This window comes from Tamandua tetradactyla, chromosome X, assembly GCF_023851605.1.
Source record: "Tamandua tetradactyla isolate mTamTet1 chromosome X, mTamTet1.pri, whole genome shotgun sequence".
Lineage (NCBI taxonomy): Eukaryota > Metazoa > Chordata > Mammalia > Pilosa > Myrmecophagidae > Tamandua > Tamandua tetradactyla.
Window position 1 is genome coordinate 142,543,123 of NC_135353.1, and position 21,711 is coordinate 142,564,833.

The 21,711-nt window shown below is 40.2% G+C and overlaps 1 protein-coding gene across 14 annotated transcripts in view; it reads left to right on the forward strand.

Moving 5' to 3' along the window:
* Positions 1-21,711, forward strand: part of DMD (dystrophin) — a 2,428,671-nt gene that overhangs the window by 2,285,214 nt on the left and 121,746 nt on the right. For all 14 annotated transcript variants that reach the window (XM_077145121.1, XM_077145123.1, XM_077145120.1 and 11 more), the window contains one exon: positions 17,391-17,465. In XM_077145121.1, the coding sequence (XP_077001236.1) occupies positions 17,391-17,465 (75 nt within the window). The remainder of the gene's footprint in view (positions 1-17,390; positions 17,466-21,711) is intronic.

Sequence of the window (21,711 nt, forward strand, 5' to 3'; positions counted from 1 at the left end):
CAAAGGTTTTTTTGGGGGGGGTTGGGAGAATTAATCATATTTGCAGATTTTTAAAAATATTTTACTGTAATATTTTCATGTACCATACAGTCCATCCAAAGTTTACAATCAGTGGCTCATAATATTGTCACATAGTTACTCATTCATCACCATGGTCAGTTTTAGAACATTTGCATCACTCCAGAGAAAGAAATAAAAATAAAAAAGAAAAAAACCTCATACATCCCATACCCCATACACCCCCCCCATTGACCACTACTATTGCAGTCTACCCAATTTTTAAAAAATACTTATTCTCAATACCAACTCCGGTTTCTTCACATTTTGAAAAACGTGCAGAGCCCTAAAACTACAGTAGTTTTCTTAATAAAGAACTGTTCAGTTACGAATGGAGAAGGCAGATTGCTTCCTGTTCCTTGAGTGGTGGAAATTCATACATACCATACTTACGATCTGTTTACATTTATGGAAGACTCTTGGGCATTGATTTTTTTTTTCCGATAAGTATGGAGTGCTCGTTATGTTCCAGGCCCTGTCCTGCATATTAGGATATCAACAAAACATAAGACATGATCCCGGTCCATCTCCCAAGCTGTTGTGAACCTGGACATGTAATGGACTAAGTGATGTGAGTGAGAGAAGTCCTTGCCTGTGAGAGTGGAGGCCACAGCACTAGCTGTGCTCGTAGCCAGCAGGGGACTATTGAGTTGTTCTAAGTTCTTTCTGTCTTTGGAACCCAAAGGACAACCATATATTTTTCTCTTGTTCCTATATTTATTTATCGATGTTGGTGTATACGCTTTTTGTTTGCAAGGCTAATTTAAAGACCTCAGGTTGGATTGAATGATGTTTTAAATTCAAGCCAATGACTGTATATTTGTGTGGCTTATCATCGCCTAGCATCTTTCTACCTACTGTGCATAGATTCTTTAAAAAAAAAAATACGTATGTCAGCTCCACAAAAGACCTTACTGTTTTTTGGGGAATAAAATTGGCATGCAGGAAAGAGGTGATAAATGCGATAAAGCTATGTATAATAATTTAAATAAAATCACGGTCAAATGTGTGGTATCTTATACATGTAAGAAGAACAGTGTTGAATAGGATTGTTAGGGAAAGCTGTTAATAGAACAAAAGATTGTCCTATGAAGGATTTTTTTAGTATTTGGTTAAATTAATATGTAGAACCGAGGACATTCCCATTGGTATAGCGGCATATACAAAAGTACAACTGAGAAAAAGAAAGACTGCCTCACTCAAGGTCGGTGAGGGCATTGTCCTGTGAGAATATATTCCAGATTTTTGAGGAAAGACCAGATTGAGTGCCACTGCGTAAATGAAGTGCCTTAAATCACAGAATGAGGAATTTAACTTTCATTTAATTGGCAATGGGTAAACATAGTGTTTCCACAAGAGAGAGAGAGATGATGAAATCTGTTTTCTGTGTGTAGGGTTAAGAGTTTGAAAGGACTGTTTGGATTAGAGAGAAGAGAAATTCGTTATTTTGTTTTGTGGTCAATGAGATGATGAGGGTCTTAGGATAGCAATGGGCCAGTGAGAAGGGGGTACGACACCAGAAATTTTCTTCCTGTAGTAGAATACGTGCATGTGATTTAAAAAATGAAACAATACAAGCGGGTAATATGGAAAGTAAGTCTCTCTCCTACCTCTGAATATCAATCCCCCAATTGCACCCCGCCCAGAGACAATGAGTAATATAATTCCTGTGTTTCCTTCTATAGATATTTTATGCATATACAAACATATATTTATAGATTCCTTTTTTATACATTGATAGCATAATAAACACAATGTTCTATTCTTTGATGGCATCACTTTTACATGATTAAATTTAAGCCTTTTTTTTTTTTTGGTAGAGTAACAGAGTGACAGATTTTGAATGGAGATTTGCTCTATGGAGAGTTAGATTAGTATTTTTCTAAGACAAAATCTCAGAAGTAAATTTAGCAACTTTGAACCCAGCAAGTAGTGGCCTTTAAATCAAAGCACCCAACCATTCAAAGCTTTATAAAGGCTAACTGGTTATCGTGCCTTCTAAAACAAACAAAAAATCATTTTTCAAGTGGAGAAATTAAGATCCTGGTCAAAAGTACAAGAGAGCACGAATTATTTTAAATGCTGACACATTTAAGGGAGTGTCTGGAACCCAGCTTCTTCAGCCTTTGGCCTGCTCGCTGCTCTTTGAAAGAGATCCTCACTTCCTCTTCTGACACAATCCACTTCAGAATAACCGTGAGTTTATCTGACAGGGTGTTTTAGGAGGAACTGAATCTTAAAAGCTTAAGAAGATCCCAGGGTCTAGAAACCACTTTAACAGGGGGAAAATTAGGTTCCCGCTTGCTTCTGGAAAAATCCCCTTCCCCCACAACCACCTCCCCTTCCCCCTCCCCCCTCCCCCCTCCCCCCTTTAAATGTGAATGTCAGACACTTGTCAAGGTTAGAGAAATTCCTGAGCTCTCTGTTCAGATTGGGAGCCCTTAAGCCTAAAGAGCGGGTTTGAAGTCCCACTTAGAATGAGCCTTTGTATTTTGTTTTCTGGCTCTGTCAGCAGAGGGTTAGGGGAGGGAAAGACGTGTCTTCCAGTTCTTTTTTTTTTTTTTTTTTCCTGCTAGCTGACTAAAGAAGCCAGGACAAGTTGCTAAAGAGTCTTCGGAAAATGAAAATTTGATATTAGAGAGTTCTCATTCTCAGCTGCTGTCATTTTATTTTCTTATTTCATAAAAACGTATGTTTTCTTTCTGAATCTCCCAAAGCATACCCATAGGTGTGAGTAGACATGAGTCAAAGCAACCTAAAGAATTTGATTCCTGGTTGCCCAGTAACCGTGAAATCCCACAGCAGACAGCAAGAATGACATTCCTGCCCCGAAACAAGATTTTGGCCTTTCCAGAACTTATCCTCGGGCTGCGTTTGGAAAGTTTATCTGGAAGTTAGTTGCTTGCAGGCTTGGAATAAGATACGTTGTAAGTGCTGGTTAGGTCCTCAAGTCACAGACTCATGTTTATAACTCTTAAAGCTGCGTGTTGCCATGGGAACAAAATGCTCTTTTGGTAGAAGTGCGGGTGGGGGTGGGGTCTATACCTCACTCCCACTCTTCTGGGGTTGGTTCCTCTTCTCTCGAAACTTCTCCAGATAAGAAAGACGCACGTTTAATCATTAGAGGTCTAGTTAACTCCCCGCTCACTTTACCCTCCACTGGCCTGTCGAGTTCCCTCTCTTTGGTCCTTAATTGCCTTCATGTGAGGGTTTCCATGATCTCTCAGCTCTCCCGCCCCCTCCCAGCCTCCTCCTGCTCTGTCCCCAATCTTCCTTTCCTCAGTCATGGTGTTCCTGAGGGTACCGCCCACCACTGTTTAGGATTAGAAACCCACGGGGCAAGGAAAGACCCTGCTTCTTCTGTAGCAGAAGACTAGGGAAGGCCATCGAGAGCTTTGGGTGTCAAAGCTCTGGCCTTAAATCATCTGTTCATCTGTAGTAAGTAACCTGGACACATTGTGAGGCCTCAGTGGTGTCAGCTGTTAGCATACCTTCTGCCCCAGCCTTGCCTCTTCTCTTCATCTCTTTTTCTCTTAGACTTGATAGAATCCAAGAATACTTGGATACAAAAAGGATGAAGTAAGAGCCACCTATATTTTAGGGGGGACGGGAGGAAATATGACTACTTGAGGCCTGCTTTGTCCAGGAGTCTGAGGACAGTAAAAGGTGGGTCAAATAGAGTGAAAGCTGACGTGAGAGGGGAAAGAAACGAAGCAGAGAGTTTTTCCCACCTGTTGTGAAGTAGGAGACAATCGAAAGGGTGGGGTGGGGTGGAATTCTGAACATTGGCCACTGAAATGGAAAAGAGGGAGATGGCTTCAGGACCATCAGTGGGGTGCTGAGAAGCTCAGAGCCTGCCTAATTCTTGTAGTACCCCCTGGAACTGGTAAAGTGAGAGAGGATACGTTATATTAAGCAACTTCCTAGTGCAAGAGAGTTTTGAGGTGATAAAGGAGGGTCTTTTCCCAATAACAATGAAAATTTTGTTTCTAGATTCCGATGTATTGTCCAGACTCACAGAGGAGTGAATGCAGACCCACCTGTAAGGCTTCCCTTCTTATTAATAGTAACTCAGTCTGTGTCAGAGGACCGTTCAGTCCATTTTGTACTGAAAACTCTTGCCATTGATTAATTTTATAACAGCTGCAGTTGCTAACTGATTGGTCTTTTTTTAACGAATGATTTACATATTAGAATCTTTAGCAGGATCTAATCACTAGTATCTAATTGCCAAGAAAAATCAACACATGACACTATAAAGAAAATGTTATTCTTTATCACATGCTTCATCTTTATAAACATCATACTATATAACTAGTCTTATGGATACATGGACAGTTTGTCTCCTCTCACCCCCCCACCTCCACAAAAGTATACAAAACACAGAAATGAACATATTTCACTGTGTTCCTCAACACTTAAATATCTTGACTTGTGTACTTTCTTGGGCTAATGATTCAGGCTTGAAGATTCAAAAGATTTTCTAGAATTTTTTACTTTCTTGGACTAATTCAGACTTAAGGACTCAACACATTTTCTTTTTCCACCTCTCAAACAACCCACCACAAGAAAATCCATACAATGTATTCCCATGATAAGATTAAAGCAAAGCGTGAGTGCCAACCTATGGTAGAAATGTTGCAGAAAGGTTTTTTTGCAAGATGATTAATTTGCCTTCCCAAGGTACTTAATGTCAGAGTTCCACTAATGTTCATTTTGGCATCCATTTTATTCATGAAGGGAGGATGGATATTGGGGTTTGTCCAGGCTGGAGACCAGAGAAATGGAGAGGGGCAGACAGAGATAGGGAAGTCATTTTCAATCAAAACCTACAAGCTCTTATGCTGTAAAAATAGAGTAGATTAAGGAATCTTAATTTGAGTTTCAAAAGTTCTGGACAGCTCGGATTCTGGGTAGTAGTCTTAAGAGCTATGAGTGAAGAAGATGCTGCGCAGCCTCTGAGAGATTTTGCACTAATGAGATGAAGATGCGAGCATGTCCAAAGAGTTAATGAAAAATTGAATGACTGTAAGCATTCATCTGTAGACAGGCATTAATTTCCAGAGAATTTACTTGTATATTTAAACATTCTAATCCTTATCCCACATCTGGGCAGAATCAACCTGTGAGCATCCCATTTGAAACAAATGGATGGTTACACGCTCTGCAGATCTTCGTATGTCTAAAGGAGTGCCTTACCCGAAATAAGCCTCATATTATAAAACTTTTACACATTAAATTAACCATCACGCTACCTTGCATCAGTGACACTACGGAGTTGCAAGGATAGGGAACTCTGTGACCTGAGCTCTGTTCACTGGTAACTTTTCCTCCTCTCTGAAGAGAACAGCAGGAGATGGACAATGCTCCCTGTTTGCTCTTCTGCATTTTATTACTTACAGTTCAAGTAATGTGTCAATTAGAAATGGATTTGCCTGCAAGTAACAAAATATATGACCAGCCACAAAGGAGGTTGTTTCTGTGTAACAATAAGTCTGGAGACAGGCAGTACAGGGCTTAAGGCAGGGTACCACAGTGCCATTAGAGGACTGGACATCAGTCTTCTATGCTCTACTATCCTTAGCCAGTGACGTTTAGACCTCATGATTCCAAGAAGGCTGCTTCCTCTCAGGCAGGAAGTAAAGGACCTCCTTCCCTCGAGGCTTTTTGTCTTTTAATTTGGGAAGGGAAACCCAGGCAGATTATCTTCTCAGATTACATTTATTTGGCTGTCCCTGGCTGTATTAGAGAATTGAGGTCTTCAGCCTTTGTAGTAGGGAAAGGCAAGGGGGAAGAAATTAGCAAAGAGGTGTTGAGTGAATCATGTGGCATAGTTTCTTCAGAAGTCTCCATTTCCTTCTCTCCTCCTTTCTTCCCCAAGTATATTAATGAAAGATAAGACTACTTCTTATTAGTTCTCTCACCCAGTTTTTAGCGATATCACTATAATTTGGCTTCTATTTTTATTGTGTATAGGGTATTTAAATTAACCTTAAATGAGCCTTTGTAGGGGTAACTTTGAAATTATTACTGTTTGATAAATAACGTGGCTTATATGGAAAATTTCCAATTCCATTAACCTTAAAAATACTTATTGAAATATAGCCTATATTATATTGGAAACTACCTTTGTGTATAATATATTAAAATACACAGTAGTCTCTTTGAATTATATTTGTATATGTAAATAAGCATGGTCATATAACCACACTTTAAAAATATATTACTCTCATTTATTCATACTCAAAAAAAATTACCAACTTTTATATACTAGGCATTATTCATAGCATTGAACAAAGCAATGCCTGGGTTCTTATGTAGCTTTCATTCTCTTAGCAGAGATAGATTTTCTTTTTTAATATATAACCACATTTTTGTATGTTTATATGACTTGGCACATCACAAATACCCAATAAATGTGTATTGTTTTGGTGTGGGTGAGTATTCTCTTTTTGTTATCTCCAGTAGTTTAGAAGCCTGTATCTTTAATCATATTGCTTAGTATATGGTTAGGCTTAGGATAAGTGCTCAAATAAATATCAGTTGATTATTTCAAAGCTGTTAAGTAATTGTCGCTTAATGAAACATGTCAGCAAACTGATGATGAGTTTTGGTCTGAATTCCCACCCGATCTTGTACTGGAAAACTGGGTTTTTTTTAAGCCAATAGTTCTAGTGACACAATCATCTAGTTTGAATGCATTAATAAGAGGTAGGGTTTAAAGAATTAATAGCTGGAAAATTTTTGGAAAACCCTGGACAACTGTTTCCATGGAGTAATTGGAGCAAAAGCCAGATAATAGCTAGTTATTGGAGGAACTCCACAGTAAAAGCTTTTACATGAACATGAAAAAGTGTGTAACTGAAGAGTGAAGCTTTTGGAGAAATAAGGGAGTGGTCTGGCTCAGGTAAGAATCTTAGAAGAAATGCCTCCTGGAGCCAAGCTGGTAGTTTAAATGGCTGAATGTGGCTGGGTGGGAACCTGGGACAACCTGAAAAGCTCCTGCCTGGGCTAAATGGGCCTCAGCTTCAGCTGACCACTACCATGTAAAAATGTGGGCCCCTTTTGCCAGGTCTCCTGGTTCTTACTGGGAAACAAGAAGATAGGAAATTGTCCGATTTTTCAACTTTTGGCAAGTTGTTCAACAATTTTAAAAAACATTATGTGAGCCCAAACCAACCAGCCAAACCAAAATTAAAAAGCAAGCCTAATGCCTAAATTCAGTCAGTTTGTGACCTCTGGTCTACGGTTACTGGAGAAAAATCTAACTGAGGCTATTTGAACTGGAAAAGGAGAAAGATGAGGTTAACATTAAAGCAAATGAGGGAATTTACTGTTGGTTATTTTTATCACTAAAGTAGATTTCCCTCCCATCTCTGAGGGAGGATGGTAGAACCGAAATACGTAGTGTCTACCGTATTCCAAAGAAAGTTTGTTTTTTCAATCCCAAAATTAGGAAACAGTTTCTTAAAAATGATTTGTGAAGTCAGTTATAGAAAAAGCTTTGCAAAGTTATCAAAGTTAAGTCACATTTGATAAGGTTTAATGTTTCACTTTATTATAAAGAGTAAAATTTAACTAAACTGGCTCTGTCCTAGAGAATCTGGGATGCATGTTACTTTATGAAGAGAGAGTATTAATGTTGGTTAATTCATGAAGTTTGCAACAGAGTTGAAGGAGAATCAGATAAATGTATCCGTTCTTGAGAGTTCTGTAAGTAAGTGAGTTGCCCATGACATGTTTGGGGAAAACAGAAAGGAGAGCTGTGACTGGTGATTTTTTTTTTCTTTAATTTTTTATTAATAAAACCAATCAATATACAATATGAACATTCTTTTTTTATCACATAGCTGTATATTCATCATAACGATCATTTCTTAGAACATTTGCATCAGTTCAGAAAAAGAAATAGAAAGAGAACAGAAAAAAATTCATACATACCATACCCCTTGCTCCTCCCATTCATTGATCACTATCATTTCAATCTACTAAATTTATTTTGACATTTGTTCCCCCTATTATTTATTTATTTTTAATCCATAGGTTTTACTCATCTGTCCATAAGATAGATAAAAGGAGCATCAGACACAAGGTTTTCACAATCACAGAGTCACATTGTGAAAGCTGTATCATTATACAATCATCTTCCAGAAACATGACTACTGGAACACAGCTCTACATTTTCAGGCAGTTCCCTCCAGCCTCTCCATTACATCTTGGATAACAAGGTGATATCTACTCAATGTGTAAGAATAACCTCCAGGATAACCTCTGGACTCTGTTTGGAATCTCTCAGCCATTGACACTTTGTCTCATTTTACTCTTCCCCCTTTTGGTTGAGAAGGTTTTCTCAATCCCTTGATGCTGAGTCTCAGCCCACTCTCGGATTTCTGTCCCACGTTGCCAGGAAGGTCCACACCCCTGGTAGTCATGTCCCACGTAGACAGGGGGAGGGTAGTGAGTTTGCTTGTTGTGTTGGCTGGAGAGAGAGGCCACATCTGAGCAACAAAAGAGGCTCTCTTGGGGGTGACTCTTAGGCCTAATTTTAAGTAGGCTTGACCTATCCTTTGTGGGGTTAAATTTCATATGAACAACCCCCAAGACTGGGGGCTGAGCCTATAGCTTTGGTTGTCCACACTGCTTGTGAGAATATCAAGAATTCAACTTGGAAAAGTTGAGTTTTCCCCCGTTGTCACCATTCCCCGAAGGGGACTTTGCAAACACTTTTCCGCTCACTGATCGAATCACTCTGGGATTCATCAGGGCATCACTCTGGACAAAACAAAATCTCATGTCCTACCCAAGGTTCCATGTACTTATGGTGTTCAATCAAACTATCTACATAAGTTATATTAGGAAATGCACTAGTCAAAATATAAATTTTGTACCAAATAAACATTTTTTGCTTTAGTCTCACACATAAGTTTAAGTTTTAAAATATTAATTACCATCTGTTTTCAACACCCTGCAATATTGACATTCCTTTGTTCTTCCCCATGCAAAACATTTTTAAATTTGTACATTTTGACTGGAGATTCTGAGCCAAAGAAAAGCAACAATATTCTTCATGCCAATAATGAGAGTGGATTGAGTGACTGTACATCTCTTTTCAAAAGAAGTAAAGCATTTTGGCTTGGTGTGGTTATAATTGAAATGTGATGAAGATGACAGGTGAAGATGATTAGAAATCGAGGAACAATTTAGTGACTGGACACCTTGCTCAAGTTGAAATTCCTTCTGACAAATAAGAAAGAGCTCTGGTAGAAGATCTTTCTTAATGAGTTCACAGAAGAGAAAAAGAAGACTAAATACAGAAGGAAGGAATAGGAGATAAAGTTAAGGATTTACATTCCGTCAGTTTGTAGACTTGCATCTAATCCCTCTCTTTTCATCACCTTATCCCACCCCCAACCTTAGTTGCCCTTGATACTCCTTGGTGTCTAGTACCACTTTTGAGATGAAACCTCCAATCTTCTGTCTGGGGGAAGCAGGAGGTGGCTAGAGTGCTTGGCTGCAGGGGGTGGGGAAGGAGACTTTTAGGGATCTAAAGACTTTCCAGGAATCCTTATATTTTTAGCTACATTCCAGCCATCAGAGGAGGCTGTAGCCTCCTCCCCGATTATTCTGTGCCTTCACCCCCCCGATTTTGCATGGTTCTTGTTATCTCCCCCACTGACCTCCCCCTCTTTCCTCCACACTAATTTAGGTTTGGGATTTCTCTAGTCTCCCAGATCAGTTACCACCAGATCATCTTCCAAGTTCCCAAGATATCGGGGCTCTAGTCTGTCCTCATTTCCTCTCCGGTTTTGTTTCTTTCCTTTTGGGTATATGTAATTTTTAATTCCTTTCATCTGTCTCCTCCAATAGACAGTAAACTCAGAGAGGGCAGGGATCCAGTTTAGTTACTAGTGTTTCATGTACTTGACATGGTTCATGGCACATAGTACATGCTCAATAAATATTGGAAAGATGATGACTAGATGGATGCCTTTTAAAAAGCTATATGCCAATTTTGCCTAGAGACTTTTTAAAATCACCTGTGTGTGTGTGTGTGTGTGTGTGTGTGTGTGTGTATCTTTTTTGCTAGGAAAGGTTTTGAGAATTAGAGTCCCGATCCTTCATGTTTAGAAGCATAAGTAAAGGGAACGCTTCATGGATACAAGTCAGCTTTCCATTATCTGGGGTGGGAAGAGGGAACCAGACCCCAGAAATGGTACTTAAGATACGCAGTTGCCCCCCCCCCCCCGCCAAAGAAAAGCAATTTTATGTTGGCCATTTGCCTCTGAAGTTGCTTTCTCCACAAACCTCTTATCAGAGTGGCAAACAATGATCAAAACTCATTTGAATTTCATCTCTTCCACTATAACAGTGTTGCTAAGAAGTAATAAGGGTCTGCTGAGGAAGGCCAAGCAAGAACAGGGAGCCAGAAAGGCCTTGAACAAACCACAGTCATGATTCTGTGCTGTCTGTCATTTCACAGTTGAACTTGTCATTTTATTTTATTTGTTTGTTTATTTTTTTGGTTTGTTTGCTTTCTCTCTTTCCCAATCCTAAGTCTTCCTTTTTGGCGCCATACTAGACACTTTATGGCTTCTTTTCTTAATTTATTAGAAGAGTTTTAAAGAGTCACTAGTGGCAAATAATCTGGAAACTGGGCTTGGGAGTCATTACAAATTCGCAGACTGGGCTTTTAGGTGGTTCATGCAAATATGAATGGTAATTCCCATTTATCTCTGTGTGGGTTTATATTTTTTCCCCATTTAAATAAAGTTCTGTGTTGATGATGAGGTTTTAATGAAAGATTTTAACAGGCTTTCATTGTAGCTAAAAGAAATTATACAGGCCAAGTCTAATGCATCAGTGTACTTTTTCTCTCAGCTAATTCTTTAAAGATATGTTCCAGTATTCCAGGTCTGTTCTTAAGAGTTCCCAACAATTCTTCTTTGTATCTAAACTTCAGAAGCCCCGACATCTTGAAGAAGGAAGTCTGTTGACTTGCTTTCCAGCCAGACTTGGTTTATCAGTTTATCTCAAGCCTCATTAAGACCCCTGATTCTTGTTTGCTGTATTGAGTTTGAGCTAACAAGAATAATATTCACTTGAGTCAAGTAGAACCTTATCGAAACAATGAGGGTTGTGAATCAGAGATATATTATTATATTTTAAAATCTGCCACCTTTCTATGATAGAATGTTTGCAGAGGAGTATGTGGGAAGACTGGCTTATTTTGGCTTCCTTAGAAAATTATTAAAATCGATATGCAATAGTAGTTTAATGCATATTGTGTGCCAAGCACTGAATTTGTAGCTGTACCAGAAAATACCGTGCTTCTATGTGATTCTTTTTTTTTTTTTTTTTTTAACATGGGCAGGCACTAGGAATCGAACCCGGGTCCTCGGGCATGGCAGGCAAGCATTCTTGCCTGCTGAGCCACCGTGGCCTGCCCCTTCTATGTGATTCTTCACTCATGATCACCTGGGTGATTTGCATGCAATTCCTCCTGGGAAGCAGAATTGGTAGGCAGAAACCAAAACCACAACGCTCATTTGCCTGTTGGAATAATCTTTAGCCATGCAGCTCTTTCCATGCATTAACTAAGTACATGGGGTCATTATTAGTTTTTCTACCTAATAGATAGACATACCAAAACATTGGGCCTTTCCAGAAAGTTTCCACAAGCTATTGGAAAGCTGGATTGAACACTCCTTTCTTTAAATTATAGACCTCAAGTTCCGTCATGGAGAACAGGATTTTTGCAGTGTTATTAAAAGGCAGAAACCAGCTGCAAAATTGAAATGAAAGGGCTGTTTTATTTCTGTAATATTTTCTTCATTTTCTCATCACTTTAAAATGCTGAGGTGTTTTACACCATTTTTTTTTTTCAAGAGCACATCCAAACGTGTGAATTTGTGACTTGAACATGATCTGTCGTTCCCCCTTTCTGGTGAATCTGACACCTTCAGAAAGCAAAAATTGTAAAACAGAAATACCAAAGTCAAGAGAAATTCACAGGCTAAACGAAGGGGCAAAAAAAAAAAAAAAAAAAAAAGGCTAGAATTTGATTTTGGGCCTCAAAATAAAAACTGAGTGGGCTATCTCTTCAGTAGCTGGTGATTAAACTTGAGAGGGTAGATGGTTTGATATTTGCTCTTTCTCGTTGAGTTTCTAGATTTCTCTATTTTTAGGCTAGAACCAGCCCTGGATAAAATAATACAAATCATAAAGAGGAATGTACAGTTCAGCATTTTTCTCCTTCTGAAGTGTGCTTTCTAAAAGCTGCCATGGAAACATTGTGTAACTTGTTTCATGGATAGTCTCAGTCTTGACTTCCGGTTGTGAGCCAGTGAGCTCATTACAACTTGGATGAGAGTCCCTGGAAAGGCGGCTCCTAGGGAAAGTGGAGGCGAGTCTCCCTGGGGCCGAGGGTGTGTGTCGGGGGTGGTCTTTAGCTTTTTTCTGCATGCATGCTTTCTCTACCCAGCCAGTGGGAGCCTCAGCCTAGGACAATGTCACATTGTTCGCAGCTGCATGGCATCTTGAGGTTTCTGTGCGCATCCCACACACTTTCACACGGCAGAGACTTATCTCCTCCAGCTGTCAACCGGAGGGAGTGGTGCCACAGATTCCTAGCAACTCTTGCAGACTCAAACAACACCGATGGCTAGCTCTTGAGTAGGACTTTTAGGGCACCAGAATGCTGTTGCAGTTCACTGATGGTTACTGGGTAGGAATTTGGGTGGCCTCTGTAGTAGTACAAAGAAAAGTAGACGTTTTCTCTGCTGCTTTCTTCTGCTAATCCTGAATCATGATTTGAGAACTGCGTGGACTATGATGCGTAGAGAACCAGTAGCATAAGACTTGCTCTCTGGAGTGAATTGCTATGCTGAAAGGGTGTCAGGGTGGATTAAGTGGAAGAAGAATGCACTGTAGTCAAAAGGATCTGGAGGGGGGGAAAGTTGGAACTGCTTTAAGGGAGGCTGAGTGGACTGCCGGAGCAGGCACATTTCAGATGATTGTCTCTGATACTGTTCCCCAGTGGACCACACCCTGAAAGACTCAGATTGCCCTTGCCTCTCCCAGTTGGATCTCTAACTCCTGGGAATTTGCCAATTCCTGATATGAGCTGTGAGATTTGGATGGCGTTTCTGACCTCATTTAGACCCTTTGTTCTAAATTCTGAATAGAACGAGGAAAATTGGAAAGGGGGGGTCACGGGGGAGGAATCTTGGTTTTATGAAAGAAAGAAGATAGTAGGAAACTAGGCTAATGAGTTAAGAGGCAATTGAAAAGGAGGATTAGAAAGAAAAAGAAAAAGAAGAGACACTCTCTGCCAGTATCTTCTGCCAGTGTATTTGGTCAGCACATAGTTTGCACTCAGAGCTTTTGTGTAAACGAACGGATCAAAGAAAGTTGGGGGTTAGAGGGCTGTTACTTGGAAACTGCTGCAGGCTGGTTTGCAGGGAAGAGTGATCTGTATTAGACCAGAAGTATACTTCTGGGTCTCTCTGTGGCTTATTTTGTAAAGCGCCAAAGGCATTTTTGAGTGGGCATGAAGGAACTCTGCGCTAGCAAGTAGAGAGTCTGATCATTCTGATAAGAGATGTTAAACCATTCTGGAGGGGAGGACAGGATTTGGTTTCACATAGATTAATGCCGCAAGACACCTCATACTGTGAGTTGGCTGAGACCACCCGAAAAGGTAAGCCATGACAACTGGGGAAAAGAGACTATGGAAGGACTGTGATTCTTGGGGTAGAGAAAATGGACAATTAGAAGGATGCAGATGAATCCAGTTCTGTTCACCAGAGAGTAAGGTCCAGGGAAAATTTAATTCACTTCAAGGAGAACAAATCTGTACCTACAGCATTTCAAGACACTCTTAAAAGCTTTTAATTTATTGAAAACCTTTTGTTGGTGTGTTCACTATAAGAGACCCAGAGATATCCCAGAGTTGAGTTTTTGGTGTAGTTGCCTATAATCGTCATTAAATAATCTAAAAATCCACAGACTGAAAAGTAGAGAGATAGAAGGAAAAACAAGACAACACAGGCCTAGATACAGAGTTTATGCTTGAACTTTACCTGAAATGAAAACTTTTATTAAGATATACAATTAAAGACATGACGGTACTTGAATGTTCATAGGAATCACTGGGGATCTTGTTAAAATGTTGCTTCTCATTCACAAATGAGGTGGGGCCTGAGATTCTGTATTTCTAATAAGCTCCCAGATGATGCCAGTGCTGCTGCTCTACACTTCGGGTGACAAGTACCCGACATGGGGCTTGCCAGGCTGTTAGGTGCTCTTTGGTAGATGTTGGTGGCCACTCGCAGTTAGACGTAATGCAAGCATGTTTCAGAACAAGCTCTGTCACATAGTAATCTTGTAACCTGTGCCAAAGGCACAGTGAAGCCACAGCCCTGCATTGTTGGGTGCTGTGTGTGAGAGGCTCACCGTCTACACAGGCACTCACCTGGTAGCAGCTTGGTTTCTGGACCCGCAACCATTAGCATCACCTGGGAATACGTGACTGTAATTAACAGCACTGAATTATATGCTTAAATGTGGTTAAAAGGGGGAAATTTTAGGTTGTATGTGTGTTACTAGAATACAAATTTTGAAACATCAGCATATGACTCTACAACACAGTGAACCCTCCTGTAAACGGTGGACTACTACAGTTAATAGTACAATTATAAGAACATTCTTTCATGGATTGTAACAAACGTATCACACTAATTCAAGGTGTTATTAATAGGGTGATATAGGGGAACTCTGCATTTTATGTATGATTTTGCTGTAAACCTACAACTTCTCTGATAGAAAAATAATAAAATAACAAAAATAATTAAAAATTCTCAGGCCTCACTCTAGACCTACTGAATCAGACACTCTGGGGGTGGGGTCCAGGAATCTGTTTTAACAAGCCCTCTGGGAGATTCTGATGCAGGCTCAAGTTTGAGAACCACTGCTCTGATAGCAGGGTTTTGTCAACCATCTAATTGAATTCAGGCAACCAAGAAGCCAGTGAACCACAGCTGGACATTCTGGAATCCAGCCTTGGACATCATTTCTAAAGATGGAGGGCCTGCTAGATTCTTCTTAAATCCTGTTAATGTAAGGGTGGGGACTGTTGCTTAACCTTTTTGGGCAATCCTCGCATTTTGCAAACAACTAATATCGCAAACACAAGCCTATCTAACATTAATTAGGCTAATTAATGAAACCCCTGGTGTAACAGAAGCTAAATATAGCTGAAGTACTTACTGTGGCTGCCTCTGGAGTGAAGCTTCTTGATTAATAGCTAGCCAAGCACCCCTGCAGCGTGGATTCCTGATTAAGACAACTGGCCGCTACAAGAGTGTGGCTTAAGCTGATGCACACAGGCATCATTATGTACTGTCCAAGTGAGGCATATTTTTTTTAAAGTTGAAAACGTACTAAGGCGCCGTAAAATGCATCTTTTTTTTACTTTTTTTTTTTTAAATGCATCTATTTTAAGTATACGGTTTGAGTTCTGACAAACCTTTACACTCGTGCAACCACCATACCATTCAGGATATATAACATTTCCATCACCCTAAAAAATTCCCTTGTGTTTCTTTGTGGTCAAATATCCACACTACCCCCACCGATCTGCCTTCTGTCACAATAGGTTAGTTTTGCCTGTTCTAGAATTTCTCATGTATGAAGTCAAACATTTTTAGTTAGTAGTATTTTGCGTCTGGTTTCTTTTACCTAATATGTGTCCCTCCTGTCCTGTCCCCCGCCTGTCCCATTCCACGCCCCCTTCCCCGTCAGTCCAACTGGTTATCAGCAGCTCCTTTTGATTGCAGAGTAGTCTTCCATTGTACAACCAGGCTACAATTTGTTTAGCCATTCTTGTACCGGGTCTATTATGAAGAAGGCAACTATGAACATTCATGTGTCTGTCTTTCTGTGGATATATATTTTTTTATTTCTTTTGGATAAGTATCTGAGATCATAATATTTGGGTCATAAGATAGAGGTGTGCCTAACTTTGTAAGAAAATGCCAAACTGTTTTCCAAAGTGGTTGTACCATTTTATATTCCCACCAGCTTCACCACTACTCGTTATTTTTCAGTCTTTTTTTTATGCTGAGCATTGTGAAGTAAATTACAAACATCATTGCTTTTCTTCCTCCTAATTTCAATTCAAGTTTTTAATCTGTCTTTGCAAAGGCCGTAGAGCTAATGTTGCTCCGAGTGACTGGAATTAAATTTTTTTTCCTGTTCCTAGTCCCCAGTTAGAACTGGTTTTGTGGATGCCATTTGAATATGGCACTTAGTCTTGTTTGCCTGGATTTTCTTATTCATTAATTCATTCAGTTTGTCAGTCAGTGTCCTACCTATATTAGACCTGCATTTTCAGAGCACAGCTGTGTATTGGGAAATACAACAGTTGTATGCTGGGAAGTACAACAGTAGTCGGTGACAGGATATTTGCTTTCAAGGACTTTTTGGAGCTGAGTTCCTGAAACATACATACACAGAAATGCTAGAAAAGAAATGCAGCCCAATGTATATCAAGGCCTGCCCAGGTTCAGGTAATAGCATCATCTGAATATCTATGTGTAGCTTTCTGTTAGGTGAGGTGAGTCAGGCTTGATGGATAGGTGACCATACATTGTTGAATTGTTACCCTGTGCTGAATATTAGAGTGATTGCACCTTAGAATATATAGCTGAGTGCTTGTTTGAATCCCAATTATATACTTAAAATATACCGCATACATACAGACACATATATATCGGATAAGAAATACTCAAAATGTTGACAGTGTGTGTCTTTGGGTTATGGGATTCTGGTTGGTTTGTTTACTCGCTTTCGTATTTTCCTCTAATTTCTAAGTTTTCCACGGTGAGCATGCATAACTTTTATAATCAGAAAAAGTGTTATATCACCCCTTGACTGTTTGCCAAGTTCTGATGGCTATTTCAGTAGTGTTTCCTTTGTTCGTTTCAATGCCCTGTGCAGCAAAGACTCTCTACAGTATAGCAGATATGATCTAGAAAATTAAATAGCTGCCTTCTTTTCCCTCTTGGGAACAAAGAGTACGTGGACTCCCTGCAGGCTGTGCCGCTGTGCTCCTTCACAGAACTTCGCTTTTCTGGTGGTCAGAGAGCAGAAGGAAGGATTTTTTCCTTTCCTCACATCAACAGAATTTCACTTCCCAAAGCTTGGGGCATAGACGAGAGATTTACTTTTTCTAGCCTATTTTTGTTGCTGCTGTTGTTGTTGTCACTGGTAAATCATTGTAGGTTTTTGTCTGGGCTAACAAATGATCTTTGTTTCCCCTCTTTTTTCCTCAGCTGACCTGAATAACGTCAGGTTCTCAGCTTATAGGACTGCCATGAAACTGCGAAGACTGCAGAAGGCCCTTTGCTGTAAGTATTAACCAATACTTGAAGATCTTGCGAGTTTTGCTTTGTGTTAAAAAAAAAAAAAAGTGGGTCAGGGGTATTTTCACTTGGAGAGGGGAGAAATAGCTTTCACAAGTCCAGTTGCAAGTTAAGAGTTCATTCTTTAAACTGTCTCTGGGTTAGTGTTGACCTAGACTACTTTGTTTTGTGGGTTAGGATCATCCTGTGACCCTTCCTCAGCTACCAATGTTGAATTGATAAGATATGATGATTTTGCTTTTCCAAGTAATAGCATTGGCATCCAGGATTATCGTTATGAAATGAATTGCCTTCTCCCAATCTCCCCTTGTTTCTCCTTCTTCCAAATATGTTTAGTGTTGGAAGACTCTGATTGCCTTATGCATACCAAAGTTCACAGATTTGTGTAGTTTGTTAGTTTGAATGTTAATGTTCAAGTGAATGCCTTAATAAAGGAAAGATGATGGGATTGCTTTTCTGCTCTGCTAAATATCACATACCTTAGGGAAATCCCAAAGTGCCATATGGTTATATCTTTTCATTGTACAGTTTATGTGTAACCATCTGTCATCAACAAAGTGAATTACAGTATAGTATTGTCTATGTGCATCTGTGATCAGACTCTGAAACAGACAGGCACAGTGCCTACCCTGGTGGAACTTCCAGTCAAATGAGGTATCCATAAAGTCAGTAAACATAGGCAGATATACGTATGTCACTTGGATGTCTACAATGTGGGACAAAAAAAAAAGCAGTATGTCTCTATTTCCAGGCTTTATGGGCACTTTGAGCAAAAGGTGAACAAACCATTTTAATGTCATGTATGAAGTGATTGGCAGTGGAAGAGTAGGGTATTATGAGAACAGCTAGTTTGTGAGATGGAGATGGGAGACTAGATGAGTCCAGAAAGGTGAGTAGAGCTCACTCTAGGAGAAGTGTTCAGTCAGAATGAAGAGCATATTCTCTGGGGCTCAGACAGAGTAAGACATATTCAGGATCTCAAAATACTTAACCATGGCTAAAACAGAGTTCTAAAGTAGGGCTAAGGTGAGATATTAGGCTAGAGAGAGAAGCAGGAGGCAGAGTGTGAAAGAATTTACAAGTCAGTGGAGAGCCATTGAAGGGTTTTAGGCAAGGGGCTGATATGATCAGATTTTCATTTAGGGAGAGCATTCTGGCTGGGGAGCGGAGCATGGCTTTGGGAGAGGTGTGAGACTGATGGGAGGCAAATCTGTTGAGCAGTTTCAGTAATTTAAACCAGCAACATGGTGGTCTGAATTACCAGAATAAGAAGGGAGGTAAGTGGAGAAAAATACTTAGGAGGTGAAACTGACAGGCCTTAGTGATTCGTTTGATGTGGTGGATAAGGGAGGAGTCAAGGAAGAAACACAGGTGCGTGGCTTGGGCTACCAGGTGAATGGTAGCGTAGCCTGGTAGAGTTAGACATAAATCTGTGGCACTTAGGAGAAATACAGGAACCATATTTAGGAGTCATCAACCTGTAGATACTGTTGGAAGCCATGAATAGGATGAGATGGCTCAGGGAGGGTATATAGAGAGAAGATAAGAGGATTTAGGAAAGAGGAAGAGCAGCCTACAAAGGGGACTGCAAAGGAATGGCCAGAGTGGGAGAAGGAAAATCCCAACAGGGTCTAGTAGCTCCTACTGCATGGGAAGAAAGAAGGAAGGATTTGTCATCAGGGTTAGATAGTGTTGGGAGGTCCAGATAAAGTTGGGAAAACTTACCGTTGGATTTAGCAACAAGGAGGTCCTTTGTAGCTTTAGTTACACGTTAAAGGCATGGTGATGGTGGTGCCGTGGTTAAACGAATTGAATCAGAACTGGGGAAGGAGAGACAGTTGGGATGGACAATTCTTGGAGAAATTGAGTTGTAAAAGGAGGGAAATGTAACTAGCTGGAGGGAACTGAGAAATTAATGGAGTGTATGTATATTAAGTTGAGAGACTCTCAAGCCTACTTAAATGAATATGAAAAGAGAGGGAGAAATGGGAATTACTGGCTCAGAAGGAGGTTTGTTTTTTCACATGGGCAGGCACCGGGAAGCAAACCGAGGTCTCTGGCATGGCAGGCAAGAACTCTGCCACTGAGCCACCTTTGCCTGCCTGGAGTTACTTTTTTTTTAAAGTGAGTTCTCAGAGGACAGGGGCCACTACTCCAGAGCCCAGGAGGAAGAAGGGACACCTCTGTCCCATTGCAATGGATTGGGCAGAAGAATAGATCTTTGCGGGTCCAGGTAACTTCTGACATTGATGGCAGGAAGGTGAGGGATCCCCAGGTTAAGGCATCTGTTTTCTGTTTGAAGTTGGAGGACGAGAGATCCTGTGCTGCAAGTAAGGGTGCAAGGTGATAAAGTCGAGGTTAGGATTACCTTTGTGGAGACCTGAAGAGCGTCAATTTGAGAAGCAGCAGCATCGAGCGCCCACCACCAGTGTTTTATGGCAACACCAATCTTCAGGGGTGCAGTATTTCTCCAGGCACCCTTGGCTCTGAGGAGCCAGCTGTTTCTTCCCCAGGGCAAGAATTTTGCCAAGGAGTGAGAACAGCAGGGCAAGGACAACTAGGCAAGAAAAGTGAAGATTGGGGCAAGAGAGTAGCTAAAATAATGTGAAGTCCATGTTAGTAGTAGTAAATATGAATTCAGGTGGAAGCCGATAGGACTTGGAAGGATCAAGAGATTAACTGCTTATGGAGGTAGAGGAAGAGGTAGAGTAGAAGTAACTGGAAGGCCAAGAGTTTGTGGTCAGAGAGTAGCAAAGATGAACTTTATTTCAAAGGTGGAACAGTTATAGATTATAAGATTATGACCATTTGAGTGGGTGACAGAGGTGGGGTAGATATGAATGTTCACAGAGGTAAAAGAGGAAGTTAGTTAAGGCACCGAGAGAATAGAGGATGTACGGGTCGTCAGTGTCAAAATCATCCAGGATGGAGGCCAGAATTGGGGAAGAGCAAAGGTTCTCTGAACCTGGCTGCCAAGTCTTCAGAAATGAAGGGGTCCAACCAGGGGTGTGCAGAGGCTAGCAATAAAGTGAACGAAGAGGTTCCCTGGAGGATGGTTCTTACATAGCCATGGAAAAGAAATGTCCCAGAAGTGGGATTATTTGGGAGGAGAGACTAGGCCTTTCCTGTCCATCTTGGTATCCCGAATGTTTACACAAAGCTTGACAGAGAATAGAGTACAGTGTGTTTTCATGGAATGAATGCATCAAAGAAAGTAAATTTAGGCCTCCATTTCCTTATCACTTATAGTCTGAGGCTATCATTTTTTCAGCTGTAGAGCTGCCAAGTAGTTTTAAAGGCTCCCATGCTTAGATCTTTTAACATACCACAGCTGGAAAGGATCAGCATGGTGTGGGGTGAAGAAAGGACTGGATGGAGAAAAGCTTCTACCTCTTTTTCTTCTCCTAGCCCTGCCCCATCCCAGATGTGCCACTTTTGTTTGATAGAAGGGTATTTTCAAATTATGCTAAGATAGTCCAACAAGAACTTAAAAGTTCAAAAGAGATGATCAGCTATTCCAGGTTATACTGTGAAAAAGCCCAATAGTAGACTGAATGGAAAATCGTATGACAGTCCCTTTCCGTAATGTTCTTTTCAACCCTGAGTTTCAATATTATTCAGTTCTCACCTTAAAAACTCATTCTATTTACATAGTTTCTTATTGTCTGTCATTTCATTTCTGGTAACATTTTAGATAAACATTGGGAAAACGGGGGAATTTGACACTAGAAGAAATTTTTGATCGTTCAAGGTTATAACCTTAGAATAAAGTTAAGCTCAGAATGCAGACTGATTTCTTTAAAATTTCACTTGTAAATAGATTTTAAATTCTCAGCACTTTCTTTCTGAGCATAACTTTGCTCATAGTTGAAAAAGATTCAGGTATAGCACCATAAGGATGTTTTTATCTAAATTAAGTGCTGGATTCACAAGAATGCTAAGAGGGGGCCATGCATGGTATGGAAATAGAATGACATGTGCGGTCACATTACTTACCGGCTCTTCAATAGATGATTTAAGAATTTCCTCTTAATTTTATATTTGCTTAGGTTTATCTTTCAGCCTTTCATCATTCCCATGCCTGCAAAGCCACGATAAAGAGCTATTGTCTGTGGTACCGGCAAATAAAACTTGCCCTGGCTAGCTTTTTCTACCGAAGGCTGCTTCTGCTAACTCTAACTTTAAGGAAAATTAATGATGTTATCTCACTGATTTCCTGATGCTGGTGAAG